At 50.4% G+C, this 16,549-nt stretch overlaps 6 protein-coding genes across 6 annotated transcripts; 2 read left to right on the top strand and 4 right to left on the bottom strand.

The window, feature by feature from the left end:
• Nucleotides 1-355: 355 nt before the first annotated feature.
• BO87DRAFT_149632 (uncharacterized protein) lies at nt 356-1,443 on the top strand. Its single transcript, XM_025618170.1, has 2 exons — nt 356-821; nt 880-1,443. The coding sequence occupies exons 1-2, from the start codon at nt 538-540 to the stop codon at nt 1,409-1,411; spliced, it is 816 nt and encodes a 271-aa protein (XP_025476221.1). The 5' UTR covers nt 356-537; the 3' UTR covers nt 1,412-1,443.
• A 1,066-nt stretch (nt 1,444-2,509) lies between these two features.
• Nucleotides 2,510-3,028, top strand: BO87DRAFT_389945 (putative extracellular serine-rich protein; the record flags this gene model as incomplete). Its single annotated transcript, XM_025624913.1, has 1 exon — nt 2,510-3,028. The coding sequence occupies one exon, from the start codon at nt 2,510-2,512 to the stop codon at nt 3,026-3,028; it is 519 nt and encodes a 172-aa protein (XP_025476222.1).
• Nucleotides 3,029-4,058: 1,030 nt separating this feature from the next.
• On the bottom strand, nt 4,059-5,702 carry BO87DRAFT_429416 (putative mRNA processing protein (Mss51); the record flags this gene model as incomplete). The annotated part of the gene is made up of 2 exons (XM_025627496.1): nt 4,059-4,744; nt 4,814-5,702. The coding sequence occupies 2 exons, from the start codon at nt 5,700-5,702 to the stop codon at nt 4,059-4,061; spliced, it is 1,575 nt and encodes a 524-aa protein (XP_025476223.1).
• A 127-nt stretch (nt 5,703-5,829) lies between these two features.
• Nucleotides 5,830-6,771, bottom strand: BO87DRAFT_149734 (OSBP family protein). Its single transcript, XM_025618171.1, has one exon. The coding sequence runs from the start codon at nt 6,537-6,539 to the stop codon at nt 5,949-5,951; it is 591 nt and encodes a 196-aa protein (XP_025476224.1). The 5' UTR covers nt 6,540-6,771; the 3' UTR covers nt 5,830-5,948.
• A 3,636-nt stretch (nt 6,772-10,407) lies between these two features.
• On the bottom strand, nt 10,408-11,818 carry BO87DRAFT_342246 (ATP synthase complex assembly protein ATP12). Its single transcript, XM_025620729.1, has 2 exons — nt 11,381-11,818; nt 10,408-11,316 (listed from the first exon to the last, which is right to left on the bottom strand). Exons 1-2 carry the CDS (start codon nt 11,676-11,678, stop codon nt 10,520-10,522), a joined length of 1,095 nt encoding a protein of 364 aa, XP_025476225.1. The 5' UTR covers nt 11,679-11,818; the 3' UTR covers nt 10,408-10,519.
• A 1,199-nt stretch (nt 11,819-13,017) lies between these two features.
• Nucleotides 13,018-15,307, bottom strand: BO87DRAFT_316721 (glycosyltransferase family 2 protein; the record flags this gene model as incomplete). The annotated part of the gene is made up of 4 exons (XM_025619743.1): nt 13,018-13,131; nt 13,671-13,962; nt 14,296-15,165; nt 15,270-15,307. The coding sequence occupies 4 exons, from the start codon at nt 15,305-15,307 to the stop codon at nt 13,018-13,020; spliced, it is 1,314 nt and encodes a 437-aa protein (XP_025476226.1).
• Between the last annotated feature and the right edge of the window lie 1,242 nt (nt 15,308-16,549).

Genomic DNA, 16,549 nt, shown 5'->3' on the forward strand with positions numbered 1-16,549 from the left:
TAGTGGACCCAGGGATCTTACTTTTGTATTACCTTCCACTCAGCCACATGTTACCATGCATCTGAAGATATGCAGGGTCCATTTGATGCCATCCCTCTATTCTCAATACAGCAGGATTCCGAACTCTTACCCTTGTGCTGTGGAGATCAACCCAACGGGGCTGCATGCATAGCGGAAGCTTAATCTGTGGTGGGGAGTTGGTGCTCGGCAAGTCTCCTTTCATCAGCAAAAACTCTCAGTCTCAATGCTGCTGCGCCTTTATCCTTCTCAAACTCTTACTCAGAAAGAATCTCTTTATCATATATTAATACTCTCTCTTCCTCTTTGTCCTGCTCTGACGCCTGGATTATTTATTCACCTTCTGCAGCACCAAGCAGACAGACGTTGCGATAGTCACTGGACCTCGGTTATCGATCTTCTGCAGTGCACCGACTTGCAGCTTGTGTTACTTTGACGAGCACCTTGCATGGTTGTGTTGGTGCGCAACAAAAATTCTTTTTACTTCACTTACCCCCGCACTATCCAATTTCATCTGTTATGAAGATAATATCAGTTGCCACTGCGCTGGCCCTCTTTCTCATCACCCTTGTCACCGCACTCAGCATTCCGCCTGCAGCCCGAGATGCTACTCTCTCCGCAGATTCTTCATCATTGTTGGATCTAGTTAAGCGGCGTGGGGGCGGTGGCGGGGGAGGGCGCAGTGGAGGAGGCAGTGGTGGTCGAAGTGGTAGTGGAGGGAGCAGCAGTAGTAGTAGTAGCAGCAGCAGCAGCAGTGGACGCACAGGGAACAGCGGAAGTAGTGGAAGTAGCGCAAGAACCAGGTGAGTAAACGTCAGTCGATTGGAAAGAGAAGACATTGAGGCTAACAAGCTCCGCCAGCTCTTCAAGCAATGTCGGGGGCACATCCCGCAGTGGTTCTGGAACCCGTCCGGCGTATGGAGGTGGCTACTACTACGCTGGTGGTGCCACTGCCCCTTATACAGCAGGGGCACGATCACGTTTGGGGGTGACGCCTTTTCTCTTGCCAGCGGCCATTGTCCCTCTCTACTTCCCGGGCCTTTGGTTATATGGGGCATACGTCTACCCTTACAGCTATCACTACCACTATATGAACGATACCTCGCACAAAAACGAGTCATTACCCGTGAACTGCATTTGCCAACAGTACCTGGAATGTGGATGCGATGAAAATAGTAACAGCACTTACTATGAGTCCTTATTCAATGGAACTCAACCTAAAAGTACGAGCGTCGCCAAGGTGGTTGATGTGAACGGCACGGAATCAATCTATATCAACGGCACCCTGGCCAACGGGACGACTGCCGCCGATTCGGCTGCAACTCACTTTGGTGTCCATGGATCTGGATATTGGATGATGGTGGCCGTGGTGGTGGGCATTGTATGGACGTAGTTGGTCCTGCTCTTACTAGAGACGAGTAAGGTGCCCCCAACCGACCACATCATTTTAACTTTTATTATGTTATTCCTTCATTGGACTGCGCTCTATTCATCACTATAATAGTTTTAGACGATCCGACAGCAGAAGATACCCACGTGCTTGGCGTTGAAGTTAGAAGAACGGCTATTAATATCATTTTGTCTCATTCCATTTTGATTTTCTTGGTGTTCGGCTTTGCAGAGCCCAGGTCGGACTCCACTTGCAACAGATTAATTAAATTGTGTGTCCCTTGAACCCCCACCCTCGATCCTGCACTCATCATCCCCAATCATAGCTTCATCCATGTCAGTCTCGAGCTTTTGCCACGAAAGCACCTGATGATCTTGCCTTTCCCACGGGTCAAGGGATGAGTTTAAAGGTTAATTACGCAGAACCGTTGCAGCCTCCCCACCGGGATCGTCATCTCAGCCATGCATATACATCGCCATTCTGATTGAGCTGGCCACGTTCCAAGGGCCTCCCGCAACAAGGGTCTAGAAGCTCGTCTTTAAGGCACAGATATGCAATCTTGTCACGCCTCATTCGGGTTTCATCCGCCACCCAATGGTCTGGACGTGTCTCCCTGCTGACCGGATCCACTGGCGATGACCCTCCCTCCAAATTACGTAGCAAAAGTGGGCACGGCAGGCTGCCCCATCAGACATCTGTCAGATCTGACTCCTCCTTTCTTCCCCTTGGCAGCTCCATTGTCTCTCAATTCAACCCGTCTGTCTTTCTCTTTCCCCCCTATTCTTCTTCTTCGCACCTTCTTCTTGAGCAATTCTAACTGGGGTTCACCAGCTGCGCTGTCGCTCCTTCTTCATACATACGCAAATCACCAGAGCTGCCACTCTTTCCAGCTCCATTCGCTCTTTAGACTTTTCCAAAAGCATCAATTACTATTTGTCGTCTCTACCAAGATTCCATAGAGCGCCAGTGCTTTCCAACGCTATATAAACATCAACATCAATACTTCAGCCTGGTTTCCAAGTGCATACTACACGTCCGCGTGGCATATCGATCCCAGTCAGCGTTCTAATTCGCAAACCCCATACATACGCAGCCAATAAGATGTATCTCTCCAAGGTCCTTCTCGTTACCTGTGCGGCCTTCGCCCCGTTCGCCTCTGCTGCGGTGCAGGCTGTACCTACAGAAACACCTGTGCCCGTCTCAAGCACGCATGTCGCATCCACGCCGCTGGCACCAACTCCGACCTCCATCTCGTCCAGCCCCCTTCATACAGCCAGCAGCAGTAGCAGCGCCAGATTCCATCCCAGCTCTTCCGCTTCGCCAAGCCATATGGCAAGTTCTAGCCGTCGTGTCTCTAGCTCCGCCATTTCTAGCTCCGCCATTGCCAGCTCCTCAGCTTCTTTCACCAGGTCATACATCACCAAGGCAACAGCTCGCCCGACTACCACAACATCGACCGACGCGGACTCAAAGTCGAAGTCAAACTCTGGTTCGGACTCCGAATCCGCTACTGCGGCTGCAGCATCTGCTACTCACTCGGGCGCCGCCGCTCCGGTCGTCCAGCTTTCTGGAGGTATGGCTGCTGGGGTCCTCGCTGCTGCAGGATTTATCATGCTCTAAGATACTCTGAGTGGACTGCTATCTTATGGTCATGCCTCCTGGGTAATGCCAGAGTGGCGTGGATAGCTGTCTGCACGAAGTTTGAGAAGCGGAGGGTGATGTGGCAATGAGAAAGGAACTCTTAACGACAACCCGCTGAGAAGAAGCATCCAATATATGTACTATCGACAACTATGATTTTGAGCTCTCCTTTCGGACAGTAGTTCCCTCTCGTGTGTTCTCTTTCATCGTGTTTTTGATCCATCAAGCCTTGCATATGTCCATTCGACGGGTCGGCAGCATTTGCTCATCCGTCTGATATGTGACATTGGTACCTTGCACATTCTTTATTTCCAAGTTCATGCAAATGCTTATAATTGACTATTTTTTCCTCCTCTCTTATCTTTTCCTTCTTCCCTTTACTGGAATGCACATAAGTATCCCGGTAATGTTGCTTCTTCCCGCTCTCTGTGAGGCTTCAATCTGCAATGACGTAGCGAAGTAGGAACTCAACAATCCGTGGGCAACGTTGGGTCTTGCCTCAGTCCAGCGATGTTTGCTTAATCCATCTTTGAGGCTGGGTTTATCTGATCTCTTCCCAAACTGCACCACCCTGCACTTCGTCTATGCTCTGTCTTAGGCTGTAAAACCTTTTATGGTACTATCCTCGCTGCTCCGTTACACGTCTGAAGAAGGATCAGAAACGCCCATATAGCAAACGTGAAGAATAAAATTGAAGAGAAAGACACTGCTGGGCACTGTCATAGACCTCCCTTCCTTTGACTCGACCAAGGCCAGCATGCTTTACATAATAGCTAGGAATGTATACAGCGGAATAAAGAGGAAGTGAGGCTGACAGGTTACAATCGCATCATTGCGACCAATATCTGATTCATATGAACGAAGACAAGACACGAAATGCAGCTGGGATAATATACAGGTGAGAAAATATGGGAGATGCGGGGTAGAGGACAGAGACAGAGAGGAAAAGAGGGGACGGTAATAAATATCGCGTTACATCAAGAACAGGCAAACTCTCCAGACTTTAACACTATTGATCCTTGAAAGTCGCCTCGTACCTCTTTCCTCTGAAAGCCCAAAGACCCCAGTTACCGCAGGACACGTCATGGGGATCCAGATCGTTGAGATCCCAACGCAAACTGCGGAAAACGTTCTCACCGGGTTCGAGCAGAATGTCGAATTCACCGGCACACTTCTCGTTGACCCAGTTGATGTCACGTTCCATATCCCACTGCGTGTAGCCCGTGCTGATGATGGGGACCTTGGTCTCGAGGAGCTGCGGGAGCGTTTCCTCCCATTCGTGGGAGCTGGCCGGGTGTCCCAGACCCGGGTGGAAGAGCATGAAGCAGTCCAGATAAGGATCGAAGGGCTGGAAGTACTGCGCTTTGTACATTGTGTGGAAGTAGTCAACGTACGTGGTAATCTTGAACTGTCCTCCAAGTCTGTCCTCCACAATACCACCGAAGGGATTCTCGGAGGTGCGCTCGGGTAGTGGGAATTCATCATCCCGGTTGGCCATACTCTCCGGTCCGATGAAGATCAAATGGATCAGGGAGCGCGGGAAAATGTAGCTAAGTTGAAGCCAAACTTCGCGCGGCAACGAGGACTCGGCGCGAGCTCCCAAAATGAATATGCGCACGGGAGGAGCCTTGAGTCGTAGTCCTTGGATGTCGACGCCCTCGCCGGTCTTGGGAGGGTGAAGGGTGTACCGGAGCGCTGAATAAAGCCAATAGGTTAGCTGGCGAACCTACAAGACGAGAGAGAGAGAGAGAGACTGTAACTTACCGCTGACACTCTTGAGACCCTCCACGGTAAGCCTGCCATCTTTCCGGACATTGTAAGGGCTCAGCTCATGCAAAACACTTCCAATTGTGAGAGGGTAGGTGAGCATTCTCGTTACTTGTCGCATGCTCCGATCATCGTTGATCGCCTCAAATTCTCGTGTGTACAGGAAAGTGTCCCAATTCGTCATGTTAATGACGAAGTTATCGTCCTGCAGTCCGGGGTACGAGAACTCCGGGAAAAACCGTCCGGAGTGTAGATCATGATCGTCTTCATTGATCTGTCGAATTGTCTCACAAATCTCCAGATGGGCCTCGAAATCATCCATCCAATGGCCCTCGGAGCAGTAAATCGGAACACCGCAGTCGGGACATTCGAAATGAGAGTGCGCGGGAGGCAGACTCTCCGAGGTCACCTGGCTCTTGCGCGATTCGGGATCGTGGGGGGACAGGGGCAAACGAGTCTGCTGATGGCTCGGATGGGGGCAGAAGGCGTTCTGCTTGATAAAAGCCGCACGCTGTCGGATTGCAGCTGCTGGAGACTGGGAGAAGGAGTGAAACAGGTTGTTCGGCTTCAGAAGTGCCCGAGCCTCTGGCGAGGCGGCAGATGTGGCAGATGTGGCCTTCTGCACAATCGACTTGACATTTTGCGATGCAATTGAGGAGGCCGACAAATTGGACGATAGAGTATTCTGCCGGACTGGGGCTTGTATAGGCCTGGACTTAAAGGAAGCACTGCTCCGAGAGCTCAAGCTCCGCACGCATGAAGCGGGAAAGCCGTATCCCCCTCGCCTTGGACTGGCGACTTGATGCCAGCGAGCCACAGAGTTCTGGGCAACAGCCCTTCGCCGGAGCACCTGCAGACAGCGCCCACAAGTATATTCGCCGGTCATTGTGGGTGCAACGCGACGCTTGAACAGGACTCTTGCAGTAAAAAGTGGCTTGATTCTCCCACGCGGCGGCGGTCCTTTTCGCCCGCGTGCACGTGATTTTCACCCGGCCGGTCCCCAGAATTAGTACCTTAAGTTACGAGGGAGTAAAACTAAAAGATGAATAATAGCAAAGGCACGGATCCACTGGGTTCTAATTACATAGGTAGAGACAGTCCGCTTGCGAACCCCAAGTCAAACAGTACCAAGTTAGAAGATGTCCTCGCAGGCGCTCCAGTCGCCGCTCTCGCGACTCGTCCAGTATTGTCCGTTGTGTGCCCAATACTCTTCACCAGTGACCGGGCACTTGGCCCTACTGAACCATTTGGGCTTATACTCCTCGCCTTTCGTCTCTCTTTCTCTCCGCTTGGCGCGCTGCTTCTCCTCCACTCGATGTTTCTCCGTGGCGGCTAAATCATACTCACCCTCCTCCATCGCACGCTGATCGGGTCGAAGTCGTGTGTCGGTAGGTGGGAGACATTCCTTGAGCCCTTCGGGCAAAGCGTTCAGAGTGATGACGAATGGTGTGAGGTTGAATGGAATCCCGCTCGGCCGATCATGGCTTTGCCAGACCAGGAACGTCTTGGCCGATTCAGGATCCTGGCCGGAAACTGTCGCCTCGAACCCTGGGGTATGGCGCGCGTAGATCTTATCGTTCCATCGGCCACCGATACTCCACTTGGGCGACCCATCCCGATCCACGACCTTGCCCGTCACCTGATATGCGGATGAAGCCTTCCAGCCCCTTGGTTTGAAATCCAAATAGCAAATTTCGCCTGTGGTCCAATTCTTGATTTCCATCAGGCCATAGTTGTCCACTGTGGGGCTACCGGTGATGATGCCAATAACGGAAGATGTGACCTTCTTCCAAGTATACAGCTCCTCTCCTCCAGATGCTGGCCGTAGCTTTAAAAACCATGTCCCTAAAAGGTTAATGTCGAACGACTTTCCGTAAAACTTGGACTTCAGAGCAGACTCGCCCTATGAGACAAGATGTCAGCGTCATTCATATGTCCAGAGGGACGCACGCATCTAAAACTTACATAGTAGTCCCACTTTGGCGACTCGGCCCAAGCAGCACCAATCGGGGGATGATGGCTGACTTGTTCGACAAAGAACCGATACCCTTTGTCCGGCCGGACATATTCGAATGTCTCCCCGAGAAGAGGATTGAACGGTTTAGCAACACGGCCAATCGTAGAAGCATATTCACTTGCAGCATATGCAGCGACATACACCAGACGCTCCATAGAATCGGGTCGGTCCGCTGCAACATCAAGTAGATCTGCGTATTCCAAGTCCTCGGCCACGCGTTGAAGCAGGGATGTAGGCTCATTGAAGGATACCGGGAGAGTCATCTTCGTCATATCCTTCCCAATCATTGACTTCAAAATCCCCTAGAAGCGAACACATGTCAGCAGCTACATACGATTTCAATGGCCAGGGGGGGTGATAACATACCCAGAGCGAAATCTTCGGTCTATTGTCGTAATCCATCTTCAGTCTCTGCCGGATGGGTTCTTCATATCCCTTGAATGAAGGCACAATTTCAGATCTCTTCGCGGTTCGGAGCTCATTGGTCTCCTCCAGAGGCTTCTGTTCGCCGTCCTCCGAGCCAGCAAGTTTCTCCACCTCAATTTCTCCGGAATCAATGGCATCGAAGAACTCGTCTTCATCCTCAGACTCCGAGTCATAGAGAGTGCTGATATTGGACATAGCCGACTTCCTACGACGAAGAGTACCTCTAAGTTCTCGATCTTCGAATTCTGGCGAGACTTCTGCTGGCACCGGCTCTTGAGTCTCGTGTTCGACATCGACAACTTCTCCACTGGCAACCTGCGCGCGCGACGGAGCTTTACTGACTGCACGGCTCGTGCCTGTTGACTCCAACGCTTCCTTCAACGCCCGCTTGGTACGCTTACGTTTCTCCTCGGACTCGCCCATTCGTGACTGGAGCTCCTCATGTTCCTGAGCGATCCTTGCCATGCTTTCCTCCCACATCTTGCGCAAGTATGCCTCCCTATTCAAGCGATACTGCCAATACGCATCACGGTCCCGGGATATCTTCAAAAGGCTCTGCACTAAGCCTTGTAAACTACTCACAGCTGCTTCATAAGCAACTAAAGCCTGATCAACTGCTGGATCGGAGAGTAATGTGGCAGGATTCTTTGACTTTTCCGCTTGCAGCGAAGACGCGACATTGGCAAGGATGTCAAGCTGGAGTTTCGTTGACTGGGCAGTGATGTTCAAAGCATCTTTGTCCGTGGGCTGCATATCATGACTGGACGCATAGTCACCTTCCTCTTCGTCATCGCCGTCAATATCTGGCGCCGAGGTCACATGGCTCAGCACCCGATTGACTTCATTTGGTGCAGCGGCGTGCTCCATTGACCCGTACAAGGAGCTTTCTTCGTCTTCGGGCGCGCTCCCTGCGGTTGTGTGGGACGCGTACGTGCTGAGCCGTGTGCCACTGCTACTTGGTATATTGATAGAAGGGGGTGCAAGGCTCTTCACGTTGGATCTTGGAATAGCTGAACTTGGAGAGTCGGATATGGTCTCGGACAATCGGCCTTCCACTTGCTCAATCTTGGCCTGGCGAAGTACTTCAGCATGTTTCGATTGACGCTTCTCTTCCTCCTTCGCCTCATCCTTGGCCCATTGTATGGCATTGTTTAGAGTCCAGAACCAACGCTTTGCCTCGACAACGTGATTCGCCTTGAGATGATATTTGACGGATGACTTTCCATGGATCTCGAAGCGGGTCTTGTCCTGCGCATCCATATTGAGCCTAGCAATTTTCATATTGATCGCTCCTCGGCAGGCGGAGCCCGCATCATCTGCAAGAAGTAACCAGTCAGCTATGGCCATGAAACAACTATACAGACCGGCAAGCATCATACCTTGGTGTTTATAATAGCTCAGCACACCATCTTCTAGAACGAACCATCGCAATTTATAGCCACTTGTATAATTAGTCCATTTCTTTAGGTAACCCCTCATTTCACGGGCTTCCTTGCCAGCAAAAGGCGCCTCGCTACCGCCTGAGCGGCCAGGCACACCTTGAGCTGCGCTGGTGCCGAGAATCGCTTTTTCCTGTATGCCACGTTGTGCGATGACTGCTGCTGGAGATTTCTTGACGATCGCGCGGGTCTTGTCATCTTTAGTAACATCCTGAGGCAATTTCCCTTTCTTGTCACGACGGAAGGGATCCGCTCCATGCATCAATAGGATCTGAATCAGTTGTGTGTCCTTTTTCCTGGCACCCTCATGCAACAATGTGCCCCCAGACTGGGCAGTGGCAGGATCCGTTACCATATCTAAACTGTTGACATCGATGCTGCCCTCTACACGGGGCTCTTCGAGCGCCTTCTCCAGTTTTTCGTATTCTCCTTGAGAAACGAGCGCTTGGATCTCTTGGGTCTTGACGTCAATGAACAGTGAGCGAGCTAGCTGAAGTTGATGGAAGATTTCTGGAGTGCGCGCAATATCAAGAGCTGTTTGGCCGTTGTAATTTATGATCGAATCGTTAATAGAGGGTTGGTTGAGCAGTTCGCGAATCACTGGACCTCGCCCAAGCTGAGCGGCCAAATGAAGAGGTGTATTGCCCTCCCGATCACGCGCGTTTATGTCAAGGTCCTGGCTGGAGGACAGCACGAATTCGACAACTTGCGGCTCAGCGCATTGAATCGCAAGGTGGAGAATAGTTGTCCCAGAAAGGGCATTTGCTCCCTGCGGCTCCTTGGTCTCTCTGATGGCTTTCGAAATCGCATTCGTGTCGCCGCTCCGTAAGATCTCGAACAGACGAAAAGTCCGGACTGACTGATCTAAAGACATGCTACCGGTCTCGGCATGTGATATGGAGGGTAGCTTCTCAATGTTATCCCCGCTTCTGTGAGGGCCCGCGGGCTCTTGTGACGGTTCAGCAGACATGGGACGTAGGTTTGGCTCTTGAGGGCGTGTACTTCGGCGGCTGGAGCTTCGGGTAGCTGGAACTCCAGATATGGATGGAGTACTATTGGCAAGGGAAGACGTGGCGGATTCAGAGGAGCCACTATCGCGAACGACCGGCTCTTCACGGTTATCCTTCGACCTATCGCGGTGTAAAAGCGCCAGCGCCAGGGAACTTCGAGACCGTTTGTGTCTGCGAAACAGTATGTTATGTTAGCGAGCGAAGCGCCCAAATCGCGGGGCAACCCCAGGTTTCAGGTTGGGCAAGAGAGCTCCTTATGTTCTGGTCGGAGGTTGAATTCAAGAACAACCTAGCGATTGCTTATGGTTCATCCCAGGACCCACGCACAAGTGAGGTAGCTGAAAGGAAGATGGGTATGGCTTGCGGTGATTCAACCACGAGGTCCCGGGGAACCGAAGCGGCAGAGAGAGTTTACTCACCCTTCGCCCCTTTCCGTCATCTCTTGCTGGCCTCCAACACTTATCTAAATCCGGAACTAGCAGAGGTAGACCGGATGATTATCTGCAGGATACCAGGCAAGCTAAAATAGAAGTAAGTGAAGGCTTCTGGACTGGTTGGCGTACAATTTTCGTGACTAGTCGCAAGAAATGACGGAGATGGTGATGACGATGTTCTTCCCGCGCGTGGGCCAAGACGGATGGGTTTCACTACCTCCGGAGTAACTACGCGCGATGGTCTCAGCAGGTGAAAAGGGGCTCTCTCTATAGTTACACTGTTCTCTAATAAAACAGAGACAGAAATCTCTGTTGACATATATTGTACAGAAGGTGTGGTCCCGATGGCTTGGTTCCAATGAAATGCATTAGAACAGTCACCTCGTCTCTCCACTAACCAATACAATGACGCTGCCAAGCTGGCGCTTCAAATCTTCCTTGTCGACATCATGGGTATCCTCAACCTCTCCCCACATATCGGTCTGCCACCTGACTTCTAGGCTGGATGCCTCCGCTGCTTCCTCAATGCCGAACCTCCCGCGGCCCGGTCGTTGCACCTCTCGGAACGTCTCACTCCATTCAGCGACCAGACGGACTGCAATCAACAAGCTCTTTGCGGCCAGTATTCCTCTCTCCAGTCCGGCCAAATCGTAGGCCTGCAGACCAGAAATCCACTGCAGAATAATGTCCTTTGTAGCCTGAGGCTGAGAGGCTGGTAATATGCTATCGGTGTCGAGGATAGGCTGGATGTCCACGCCGGGCCATACTTTGGTGCTCAAGAAGGCAATTGTATCTTGAGCGACCCGAATTTGGGCCTCTCGGAGGCTTTCCGGTTTCTTCCCATCGGCATCCACTTCATCAGCAGCGTAAGCGTTCTGCTCCGGCACCCAACACAACAGGGTGTCCGTTTCCAAATACCGCATCGCTGTTTTCAATATTTGATCTCTCGTGGTAGTTTCGCCTCGAGCATCTTCTGCGGCAATATCCGCTGCACGGGCGGTCAGAGAAGTTAGAGGGATGAGGTGGTTCTTGAGCGCTTGCTGGGCAGTGGTCATGACATCCCACTCCAGCGCGATCGCATGTGCAAGATATGGCTTCGTTGACGGTATGGATAAAACGTCTTTGGAAGGTGTCCGAATAGGGCGTGTGTCTAGCAGGACCTGATAGTCCCCATCTGAGAACAAAACATGTCAACGCAAGTGTCCCTATAGACTGATCGCAGGAGAAGAAATGCGTACCTGGCTTCTGCTTGACATCAACATTCTTCCAGAATCGCTTCTTGAGCACAGATGGTTTTCCTGGTAGCGGACTTTTCTCGGGTTTCTGGTGCAAAGCCGCATCTTGCTGTAGTAGCTCTGGGTTGGCAGATGTAGGTGAAGGGGCCTTAGGTGGGGGGCCATGAGTAGTAATGGGATGAGCAATGGCGGACTTCAATGCTGAGGCACTGATAGAACGTGCAACAACATATTGACGTTGCGCACCTCTGAAGACCGCCTGCCGCGAAATAGCCGTAACGGCCCGATGAAACGCGGGCATCGCCTCTCAGTCAAATGATCGAGCGAATACAAAGGAGTTGGTTCGAACAATGATATGATATATTTGGCGTGGCTCCTCCTGGAGTTCTAAAGATCCTTCAACCAAATTTCTGCGTCTTTTCTCCTGTGAAGCGGACCGATTGGTAAACCGGAGGTTTGAGCTTGTTCGTAAGCCGTATTGCGGAGAAATACTAGTCTCCGATTGGAACGCCACATGCGCCACAGCTCCGCCACATACCATCTTCGCTGGTTCGCTGCATTGAAGCAATGATAGATGATGAAGACAACAGAATAGAGGTGGTTCTGCCGTCCACCCGCTTCTTTGGAGGGCTGTATACCGATCGTCCTCGCGACAAGCAATCAAAAAATACACCGTCAAGAGCGAATAAAAGGTAATCATGATACGGAGCGAGTGAAAAGAGACATAATATGTATGTGCATCAGTTGCATTATTTACGACGATGCCTGGCGACGCCTATCCATAAACGAGACACCTAGACTGGTCATACATCGCATCGCACCCATTTCATAAGCACAGCACGTTTCAAACCGATTATTTTGATTGCATATTGAGCATTAAATATTATGCATAAAGTGTACGAAGGAGATTAAACCCAAATCGGTAATGAAGATGAGAACACTCCAGCAAAATTTCCCACATGTAGAGTCTAGGGGTAGGAAAGCAGAGAAGGATGGAGAAAAAGGAAAACTGAACATACAGGCGGCAGTGAGGGAAACAGCACATTAAGTAACCATGCCAATTTGGATAAGAAAAGATCCGCCCACACTTTTATAATTTACAGAACTCAGAAGGCTTGAAATAACCAGTGTCCAGGATTGGAAAGGTTGTGTCAGGTACTGGTGTTGCAGACCCAAACAACAACCACCAATCAAGGGGCGAGAAAAGGAGAGACACAGGGCAAACTTTGGATGGAGGAGTCAATCCGAGCGTAGGAGGGATATTTTTTTCTTGGACGGGGCCGTGCGTGCAACAGGATCGGTCCATTAAATCTCGAGGAAAGGGTCAAGTGAAAAGATAAAAATATTTGTGCAAAGAGAAATTATACATCAACTGAAGGCCATGGGAACACTGATCTCATTGTTCCCAATTTAGCGTCATCAAGGCATCTCGTCGTAATAGTGTATCGTGCAACCGAGATTCTAGAGCGATTGCTGGAAGGTCGCTGGGATATCAAAGGCGAGCTTCAGTAACCAGCAGGACAGGCACGCCCGGGGTGCGAGCAGTCGCTGAACCATGGACACGATAAGAAGGTTGGCTCAAGGTAAAAGCAAAGGCATTTAGTAATTTGACATATGTCCACACACCGCGCATGTGGGCTTCATTGAGTTATGTAACTCGGGTAATAAGGCCGTTTCATACGGTCCGTGTCCGTTCGCTTCTTCATCCGCTCCGCGTCATAATCATCGGCACCGTCTCTGCTACCCCATGTGGTCTGAAAAAATAATAGTTCAGTTAGCAAATCTGAGTCGGATAGCAAGGAGTAGTCATCGTTCAACAAGGCCAGATGTTGCGTGAAAAGGGAAGAATCAGAGGCCAAAAAATAAGACGGAACAAGTAATAGCCACCACTAAACGCGGACAGCGAAGCACAGATGATAAGAGGGATGAGACCAATAATGAGGAAAGAAACCCGGAAAAAGCGACAGGCAACCTAAGAAAAAAGTGGAAGGCCGGAGTGCAGAAAGAAATCGGAAGTAGAAATCAAAGCGATGCAGAAGGCAAAATCGGGTTACCAAGATGGGTAAGGCCGTGGGTGGATACAAGGGGGGCGAGGATGAGGTGAGGCCCACGGCCAATGCAATTGCATTATGGGAGGGGTTGGGTGTCGAGCACGGAAGCAGGCCAAGGGCTAGAGCCCACTTCCATGCTACAAGCGTCGCCCAAAGATACTAGGCTGCACTTGCGCATGCACCCTCTGTAGAAACGAAACAACGGAACAGAACGCATGTTGTGTTGGGGTACTGCAACTTACCACATTCAGAGTTAGCACGGCGTATATTTTAATAGCTCCGTGGAAATAGCCGAAGAGGATGGACACCGGCAAAAGGATAACATCAACCGGGTAACGGATGTAATGTCCGAGAAGTTTGATGAACTTGCTAATAAACATCCACAGTCCGAGAGCTTGCATAGCTAGCGCGTGCGTATCATTGTCCCAAGAAACCGTAGCCTTGTGACATAGTATAAGGAGCAATAAATCGCCGAGGAAAGCTGGCGGCGAAAGCGTCGTCAAGTGAACAGCGTATGCGCTCCAAGGCTGGCGACTAGTAATACAGTAAACCAAGCGTTAGCGTGCGGATCAGACAGACATTTACAGTAAGCGGCCTAACGAAAAAAAAAATTTTCCACAGTCGGATACCAAGACTAGGAACGACCCAGCCTTCCAAGGCCGACGGCCAGTTCCTTATGCCTGAAGAAAGATCTGGGAAATGACAATCGGAATGAAGGGAAATACCATCCAACGGCGTCGTTGACCAACGATGTGGGAGGCAAGCAGGGTTTGTGAATGAAAGGCCATTCGATAACAGGAGATAAACACTCATCCCAGTGTGCATTGTACGCACGCTCACCAGACAAGTCAGATAGGGTAGACTTACTACCAGATGTGTTTTTCGTGGAACATGCTTGTAAGGTTGCTCCTCCAGTTGCTTCGGGACCAGCGCGCGCACTGCTTGAGAAACTTGGGGTTGTCTTCCAGAGTTGTCAAGACCTCCGCTTCAGGATGATATTGCATGTAAGTCTCCCAGCCATGCGACACCATCCAACGGGTAATGAAATTGTCGTCGTCTGCGTTCAATTGGTACTTTCCGAACCACCATTCTTCGTTGGTAAATCCATACGTGAATCCCTCATTCTGAAGGATATCTGTTCTGTATGCGACTGTCCGGCCTGACATGCAGGGAAGTCCACCGTCAATATGCGTTGTTGCCGCACAATCGAAGTTTCTTCGTTCCAAGTAAAGTGCACCCAGAAATCCCCATATGCGTTGAGAGAATGATGGCGAAACAGCCCGTCTCAGACGTTGACAAGTTACCACACCACCGAATCGCTCATCCTTTTCGAAAGGTGCTAGCATCCAAGGGAGGACTGTGCGTGGCCAACTCACGTCATCATCTGCGAAGACCGTGATAGTAGTCTTGACTTCAGGGATCGCTCTAGTCATTTGTCGGCGCTTGTTGGGGTGAGTAACGGTGAACAAGCGGATTCTTGACTTCGAAGCGGGCATCAAGCTCAGCATGTTCTCAGCTTTTTGTCGATTCGCTTCAATGGTGACCAAAAGGAGTTCGTAGGGCTGAGTGTCGAGAATCGTTCTTATGGTTTCCACGAGTTCATCACCACATCCCTCTAACGTTGGTAAGATAACCGTTACATCTTGGGCAGTCAACTTCGGATTCTCCGGCGGAGGAATTGGTTTGAACGTCCAGAAAGAAAAGAGATTCACAACAAGACGGAAGTAGCGATACAAACTATATATCAGGAGAGTCAGCTAGAGAGATTCGATACAATCAGATGTCCAATCACTGGTGATACATCAAAAGTAAGCTCCAGGCTAGTTCAGGTCAATACTAACAAGAGGGCAATAAATGCTCGCATGAACGGAAACTCCATGATTGAAGCAATATGATCAGGCCTAGGATTACACTCCTCAAGCCAATTGATTACTTCGGTCGCTATAGACTTCACTCCGAATTTCGTCCCCGATCTCTCGCCAATGCTGGATCAAGCTACAGACACCGGGACTGGCACTGCGCACTGTGCTCACAGGGGCGCGTTATCGGGGGATAGAGAAAATGACGAAAATTCTGGGCACCGCTCTGCCAGCATAAAAGTTTTGTTGATAATTGACAAGTTGAGGAGAGGAGAGATAGAGAGAATATGGGTATATGGTCTCCTAGTAGGATGAACAGAATAGGAGGACGGAAGTAGAGGCAGAGAAAGAGAAAAGAAAGGAAGAAAAAAAAAAAAAAAAAGAAAAAAAAAAAAAAAAAAAAAGATAGAACAGGATGAACGAATGTCTGGGTATAAAGATAGCCCAAGACCTCGTCAGGAAGTTCTAAGAAACTGAAAGACCAGCTCTGAGGTCAATTGGCTTCACAGAAGATGAGAATGTCTATGGGCGAACATGCAACATTGGGGATTCTTATTTGTTGCAGATGGAGTCGATGGCACGGAATGGCAGGGAAGGCACATGTTCAAGTCCAGCATCCAGACAATGGATTGAGCCAATCCCTAGAGAGAAATATAAATAAGTTACTTGTGGGCTCCAGTTCCTTTGTCATTTTGAGTGTCATGCAGGTGTATTTTTGCCTCGTGCGTCAGAGACCCTGGATCTAGATGGACTGATGGAGGATAATGCGGGTGGAGAAAGGATTGGCGGCGGTCCATGCAGCTACTGTGCAGTCCACTGCAGTGACATGGGCCAGAGAGGGTGGAGACTGCTGATGGTGTGTGGGTGTGTTTTCTAAGGCTAAAGTAGGAGCTAAAGGCACGTTAGTGGGCGTCTCCGAAATTCGCAGTGGTTTAGCTGTGTTGGGGCCTTTAGGGGTGTAGTATTTCGTACTAACCGGTCCGTCCTAGTACCTCCTTAGCACTATCTAGTCCACTCTGTTCTGCGCATCCTGCCCGGGACGCTGTAGACTTTCTAAACACGAGAGTCATTATTATGGAGTAGGCACAGTATCTCCTCGTACTAGCCACCTCTCCCTAAGGTACTTTTACCAGAGCGAAGCTTGAGTAGAGAAATGCCTCCCTCCTTTCCCCTCCACCGTCCATGGTCATACACACACACTTTCCTCCCCTGCAATAGGATGATACATTCTCCATCTTCGCTTTCTGGACTTACTTCCCCTC

This window comes from Aspergillus neoniger, assembly GCF_003184625.1.
Source record: "Aspergillus neoniger CBS 115656 unplaced genomic scaffold BO87scaffold_34, whole genome shotgun sequence".
NCBI lineage: Eukaryota > Fungi > Ascomycota > Eurotiomycetes > Eurotiales > Aspergillaceae > Aspergillus > Aspergillus neoniger.

Bases quoted from the DNA above. Each gene is read 5' to 3' on its own strand.
- BO87DRAFT_149632 (XM_025618170.1), top strand. From the start codon at position 538: ATGAAGATAATATCAGTTGCCACTGCGCTGGCCCTCTTTCTCATCACC. The intron at 822-879 runs GTGAGTAAACGT...AAGCTCCGCCAG, and splicing joins GGAAGTAGCGCAAGAACCAG to CTCTTCAAGCAATGTCGGGG.
- BO87DRAFT_149734 (XM_025618171.1), bottom strand. From the start codon at position 6,539: ATGGAAATCAAGAATTGGACCACAGGCGAAATTTGCTATTTGGATTTC.
- BO87DRAFT_342246 (XM_025620729.1), bottom strand. From the start codon at position 11,678: ATGCCCGCGTTTCATCGGGCCGTTACGGCTATTTCGCGGCAGGCGGTC. The intron at 11,317-11,380 runs GTACGCATTTCT...TTTTGTTCTCAG, and splicing joins TGATGTCAAGCAGAAGCCAG to ATGGGGACTATCAGGTCCTG.